We start from the raw sequence: 6,973 nt of genomic DNA on the forward strand, positions 1-6,973 counted from the left end.
ATGGTGTGGCATATGAGAACCTCTGGGAGGGAGTCAATCTCAGATATTTCCTACTCATAGTCTTCATAACTTTTGTTCATTTTCTAATTCTATGCACCACCTTATTATTATTTCTGCTATTATTATTGGCCCAAGTCCTGCCACCCGTACTTACATTTTGGCATCCTTAATTATTCCTTAAGAAAGGACTGGGTAAAGAGCACAGGCTTTGGCAATTTATTTTTGAAAACTTTGTCATCCCCTTGCAAACTGAAGGACCATAAGACGTAATGAACTCTAGGTTCTTTAAATGATTCCTACTAGAACTAGTTTACCCACCCACAGTAGGGCCATGTACTGATGTTTCAATGTGGTGAAAGAGTGTCGCAGACAGATCTAGCTTTCCCTCTATCTAACTATCTGGCATGTATCTATGAATCCTCCAGGCATTTACCCACACTCATTTAGTTTTTGAGAACCTTACAAAAATTAATAATAAACACCTAGGAATCACTGAGCATTTGAGATTACTGGAAACTTTCCATCAAAATAATCCTGGATGAGAAACAGAAAATAGTTCAGGTGATTACTCTCAGGTTTCCAGTTGGCTGTATGCAGCAGTTTGAAGGACTGTGTTCAGGAGTTGAATATAGGGAGCTATCCAGGGCTTAAAGTCGTATAGAGTATTTCCCAAAGCCCCCCATATCCTTTCCCCCCCAACCATTCTATAAAAACTCCCAGGGGTTTGAAAATATTTACTGGAGCTCGGCTCTGGACAGCTCTAGCTGAATTTAAGACCTGGAGATATCTGAATGTATGACTCCTGCTGTTCTCGTTATTGTTATTATACCAGTCTTTCTATCCTTCCCTCTGCAGAGAGAAAATGTTATTCCCTGAAAAATCATGGCCAATCAAACCACCATGAGTGAATTCTTTCTAATGGCATTCTCTGATGTTCGGGAGCTGCAGCTTTTACACTTTGTGGTGTTTCTGTTTATTTATATTGTATCCTTGTCAGGGAATCTTAGCATCATCATGGCAATAACCCTTGACTGCCACCTTCACACCCCCATGTACTACTTCCTGAGAAATCTGTCCTTCTTGGATATTTGTTTAATTTCTGTCACGGTACCGAAGTCCTTCATCAACTCCCTCATGAACAGCTCATCCATTTCTTTCCAGGGATGTGTTGCACAACTATTTCTATTTATGTCATTCTTAGCTACAGAGCTATTCCTCCTCACAATCATGGCTTTTGACCGATATGTTGCCATCTGCAATCCTCTCCACTACGCAATGATCATAAACAAGAGGAGGTGTGTTAAGTTAGCCTGCGGGTCATGGGTGGGTGGTGGTCTCTATTCTGCTTTGCACACTGCTAACACGTTTTCATCCCCCTTCTGTGGGTCCATTATCAACCAGTTCTTCTGTGACATCCAGCCATTGCTGAGGATCTCATGCTCTGAATCCCACACTGGTGAAATTGCACTGATCGTCTTTGGGGTGTGTTTAGCTTCAAGCTGTTTTGCTTTAATAACATTGTCATACGTTCAGATCTTCTCAACAGTGCAGAAAATCCCTTCCATGGAAGGTCGCCGTAAAACTATCTCTACTTGCCTACCCCACCTCACTGTCATTGTATTATTCCTCACCAGTGGCATGTTTTCGTACATGGCACCAACCTCCGACTCTGCTTTGGAGCAGCATCTGGTGGCTGCAGTTTATTCAGTGATGCCACCCTTGATTAATCCCATCATCTACAGCCTGAGGAACCAGGAGATAAAAAATGCCCTGAGAAAAGTTATGGGCAGGAAGCTTTTCCCTTTGATTTGTGAAGAATTTAAAATGTAAAATCATTCCTGGTAAAGTTTGCAGATGACACAAAAATATCTTTCTTAAAACTCTTCTCTGCCGTGATGCCAGCAAAAATACCCTGACAATGGTTAGGCAGCTGTGTCACTGGACACACTGTTCTTCATGTTGACCAATTACATTTAATTGTTTTCTTGTACTCTCCTCTTCTGTTTGTCTGTTCCACCTGTTGTCTGTAGTTTTATTCTTAGCTGGTTAGCTGTTTGGGGCAGGGACTGTCCCATTGTTATGTGTTTGTACAACACCCAGCACAACAGAGCCATAGCTTCTAGGTGCTACCATAACATAAACAAGAACAAAAGCCATAATTATAATGATAAATCGTGGGTTGGTTAATAATGATTAGGATAATTAATTGTTACAGAGTGATTTGTATTGCTTGGTAAGATAGTTACAATCATACAGAAAGGAGGAGATTTTCAAAGATGCCTAAAGGATTTGTGTGCCACATTCTCATGAATTGTTATGGGAACTGGGTGTCCTTTAGGCTGCTTTGAAAATCTCAGCCCATGTGTTTAATAAAGCTGAATAAAAGCCATATTGTTAGGATGGGTTTTCTAAAGGAGTTAATTGTGCAACTCCCATTGACTTCTAATGGTCATTGGGTTCTTTTGTGATAATTGGGCCTATGGAATAAGATGTCCACATAGAAAATACCCATTCATCCAACAGAGTAAGAAATTGGAACCATAGAGATCAGAAGATATTTCCTATATTCCTTGCTCACTCAAATTTCCCATTGGCCAAGACTGGTGAGGAATTATTTACTATAATTTGTACTCGATGTTGCACCCACAAGTTTAATGGCTTTGGGCCCAATTTTTAAAGACATTTAAGCATCTATTGGTATTTTCATTAGCATCTCCCATTGAAATCAATGAGTTTTAGAAGTGTAGGTGCTTTTGAAAATCTCATTAAGTGCCTAAATACCTGTGAAGATCTGGCCCCACTGGCCTTAGTAGAGTGTTAGGGAGACAGGAAATCTTTGAGTTGGATTCCCATCTCTTCTCATGGGTGACCTTAATGATATTTTTCACCCCTGTCAGGGCCTCAAATAGAATAATGAAGGTTTTACAGATGGGATATAATATTTGCCTCACATTGTACAGCATCATGAGCTCTCCAGACAAAAGCAGAGATATTATCGCTCCCCGTTTTCAAGTGAGGAACTTTAAACAGCAACTTTTCCACACTTTGGATGCTAAGTGTAGGGACCAAAATAACTGCTGAGAGGCCTAAAGAAACAAAGCCTGATTTTCAAAGTCACCAAACTCCTCAGCTTCTTTTTCCCAAGTCTGAACATTTTGGCTATAGACTGTGCCTCTAGCTCCCCACTTCTCTAATGGAAATGCTATATTTCCCCGTGACCTCCAAATTTATCTGTCTGATATTCACTGAGGTTGTAGTTTTTGCAGGAGTCTAGGGGAATTAGGTCCCAATTCCCATTGGAAGTCTGAGCACGGGGCATCTAACTCTGTTAGGTCGCTATGGAAATCTCAGTGGGAGTGGCCAATGCTGAGGCAGCAGTAGGGGTTGTTATGGACTGAGCTCCTGCAGGCATTGGCGTATAGGGAAATCCCCATAATAAACTTCACTGTTTGTGCAATGTTCTATAATCATATTGGTTCATTCTCTTCTCATTCACCTCTGTGCAAATCAGGAGTAACTCAATGGGATTCAGTGGGGCTGATTCCCCTCTCACTCACCCTGGTGTAAATCAGGAATAACTCCACTGGAGTCAGTAGTGATCGATTCCCCTTTCACTCACCCAAATATCAATCAGGAGTAACTCTACTGAAATCAATGGCCAAATCAACCTCTCACTTATGCTGGTTTAAATTATGAGTAACTCCAGTGAAGTCATCACAGTTACACTGGTGTAAAACTGAAATAAATGAGAATATAACCAGACCGCATGGTGTGTGGGGGGGAATTTGCTTCTTCTTGACTCCATAGGCAATTTTCTCACACCATGAATGTTCGTTACCTGGATAATGTGATTATAGAGGCTGATACTCCTCCCCAACCATCCTGCCCAGGATGCTGGCCAGTTTCCTGACTGGGGACAGAACCATTTCTGTCCAGGCCTGTATTGCGCAACTTGATTTCTTTGGTTCTGTGGCAGCCGTGAAATGTTGTCTCTTATCAGTGATGTCTTATGATCGTTATTTAGTGATATGCAAACCACTGCAGTATGCAGCCCTTATGAATGGCAGGCTTTGCTTCTGGCTGGCAGCTGGGTCTTGGGTAGGTGGTTTTGTGGCTTGCACCATCACTGAATGTTGGTTATCACAAATGATTTTTCATGGCCCCAATGAAATTGACCATTTCTTTTGTGATTACAACCCATTAGTAAAACTGTCCTGCAGTGACACCAGCCTGATGGCTCTTGTGACCTTCCTGTTCTCCTCCATATTAACACTGCCCCCCTTTCTATTAACCCTGGCATCCTACATGCGTATCATCGCCACCATCCAGAGAATTCCTTCAACCACTGGGAGGCAAAAGGCATTTTCCACCTTCTCCTCTCACCTCATTGTGATTATATTCTACCATGGGACACTAATCATTGTCCATCTTCTACCAGATACCAACACACTGAGAGACCTGCACAAAGTGTTCTCTCTCTTCTACACTGTCCTGACTCCCTTGGTCAATCCCCTCATCTACAGCCTGAGAAACAAAGAGGTCAAGGAGGCCTTGAGAAAAGCTGTTAACGAGATGATGAATTTCATGACAAATAGCAAACTATTTTGTATGTAATTATTGTACGTTGCAATAAAAACAAGATAATGGGAGCTCATCTGATGGGGTGATGCTGTGAATCACTGCACGTGCCAGCAGCCCTTACCCACTAGAGCCATTTTATTAAATACAACGGGACTCCTGGTGTGAGGAAGAGCTACATGTCTGAATAAGGGCAGCAGGGACAAGCAATCCCTGATTCATGTTTCTCTCTGCTGGTATGGCAATATCAATTAACATGGACTTGTTTGTCATAAGGAGTTTTATTATTTATTATTATTGTTATTGTTTAGCACAGAATAGCTCTCTTTGTTTCTATCTGAGGCTGTCATTCACACTTCCATGGGTTCCTAGAAATGAGAAATCAGAATGATTTGCTGTGTAACCTTCCCTTTCTTCAAAATGGGGATCATAATAGCTACCCCCCTCATGTGGCCATGTGAAAATTAATACTTTATGATTCAGACTGGACTTTGCATTTACTGGCCATAATACAACACCTTGCTGTGTAATGGCTTTGACTTTAGTGGGTTGACATCAGTGTAAAATCACAGGGACAGTTATGATTTGCTTCCACTGTATGAGGATGTGTAGAAATATTATGATAGGTAGCAGCAGGGCAGCTGGAAATAAATCTAAAATTGGTGGTATCTGAGTGGCTTCCTTTCCAGTCAGTAGAGTTACATTGGTGCTAACATAGACAGAATCAATGCAACAGTAGTGTAAGTGGGCACAGCAGGTTTCCAAGCAGGACAAGTTCCACAGGAAAAAGTACATGGGGGTGTGAAGGTACTGATCAGCCATAACTAGTGCAACAATGAAGATGTTCCCATTCATGGTCACAATGTAGATCACTAGAAACGGCAGGAAGAGAAGAATCTGCAGTTGAGGGAGATTCCCAGATCCTAGGAGGATGAATTCTTTGCTGAACGTTTGATTTCTCCAGTCTGTGCCTGCCCTGGGCTCTATCAAGAAATGTAGTTAAATAAATAACCTATGAAATATGACATTAAAAAAAGATAATTTGGGGTTATGTGGTGTCATTTAATTTTGTTGATGTTTAAATGTAGTCGTGGATGAGCTTTGCAGGATCTCTGCTTTCCTATGCATCTTTTTTCTGCCAGTACCATGTTCATACATACTGTAACCCCACACCTCCATATGGATTGGTACCCCAATTATCCCCCATTATGATGTGTAATATAGTGCCTTGGGTGAAATCTGGGAGTCAAGAAAGCAAGGTACTATTCCTGACTCAGTGTGACCTTGAGAAAGACATGTAGTTCTGTACCTCAGTTTCCACAGCTGTAAAATGAGGATAATGGTACCTTATAAATTTGCTTGTTATCTTCTGGCAAACTTAAGTATTTAACATCTTTACAGTGCTCTGAGACTATTGACAGCTTTCTGTACATACTCACAAGTAAAGCCAAACACATCGCCTTGTCACACCGAGAGCTGATTTTTACACCAAGATCTAAGGGCTTGTCTACACTGGCAAGTTTTTTCGATGAAACTAATGTCACCAAGGAAAAATCGACAAAAGCAAAGTTGCCAAAGCATGTCTACATTTGCTTCCTCTGTCAACAGTTCGTGTCCACTTTCTGGGCATCTTTGTCAACAGTGAGAGCAATGGACTGTGCGTATGTATCTCACAGTGCCTGGTGACAACATCCATCACCAGGTGCTGTGGGAATGCGGAAACGGAGCATGGTGCATCCTGGGATGTGCAAAATGTACCATCATGCACTGCTTTGTGTTCCACCCCTCCAAAGGTCTCTGGCTTCCTTTCACACTGTTTTTTCCAACTTTCAGTCTTTTGTAGTGTGAGCCAGCATCTGCACTGAGAGAAGATGGATCCCGCACTTCTCTTCTATGTGCTGTAAGCTGTCATGAGGACATCGCGCATGGCAGCATAATTACTCGCAGAGTTACTCACAAAGTTAGCAGAGGATGAATCGCAGGCACCCGAGTGTGATATGGGTGGCAGCAACTTATCAGTGCTTTGTGCATTCACAGAGCAGCTGCATATGGTATAGTGTTTCTTTTGGGCTAGGGAAACAAGCACTGATTGGTGGGATCGCACTGTCATGCAGGTGTGGGATGACAACCAGTGGGTACAGAACTTTAGGATGCGTAAAGCAACCTTCATGGAGCTATGTGCTGAGTTGGCCCCTGACTTGTGGTGCAAAAACACCAGATTGAGAGCTACCCTTTCAGTCAAGAAGTAGCAAAGAAGCTACCTTTTCAGTCAAGAAGTGTGTTGCAATCGTTGTGTGGAAGCTGGCGAATCCAGACTGCTACTGGTCAGTCGCAAATCAATTTGGAGTAGGAAAGTCCACAGTTGGAGTTGTATTACTCCAAGTGTCCAGGGCAA

At 42.1% G+C, this 6,973-nt stretch overlaps 1 protein-coding gene across 1 annotated transcript; it reads left to right on the plus strand.

Annotated features, from left to right (window-relative positions):
- The first annotated feature begins 900 nt into the window (after window positions 1–900).
- LOC123346887 (olfactory receptor 14A16-like) lies at window positions 901–1,830 on the plus strand. Its single transcript, XM_044984331.1, has one exon. The coding sequence runs from the start codon at window positions 901–903 to the stop codon at window positions 1,828–1,830; it is 930 nt and encodes a 309-aa protein (XP_044840266.1).
- Window positions 1,831–6,973: the final 5,143 nt, after the last annotated feature.

The sequence above is a fragment of the Mauremys mutica genome, chromosome 12 (assembly GCF_020497125.1).
Source record: "Mauremys mutica isolate MM-2020 ecotype Southern chromosome 12, ASM2049712v1, whole genome shotgun sequence".
NCBI classification, from domain to species: domain Eukaryota; kingdom Metazoa; phylum Chordata; order Testudines; family Geoemydidae; genus Mauremys; species Mauremys mutica.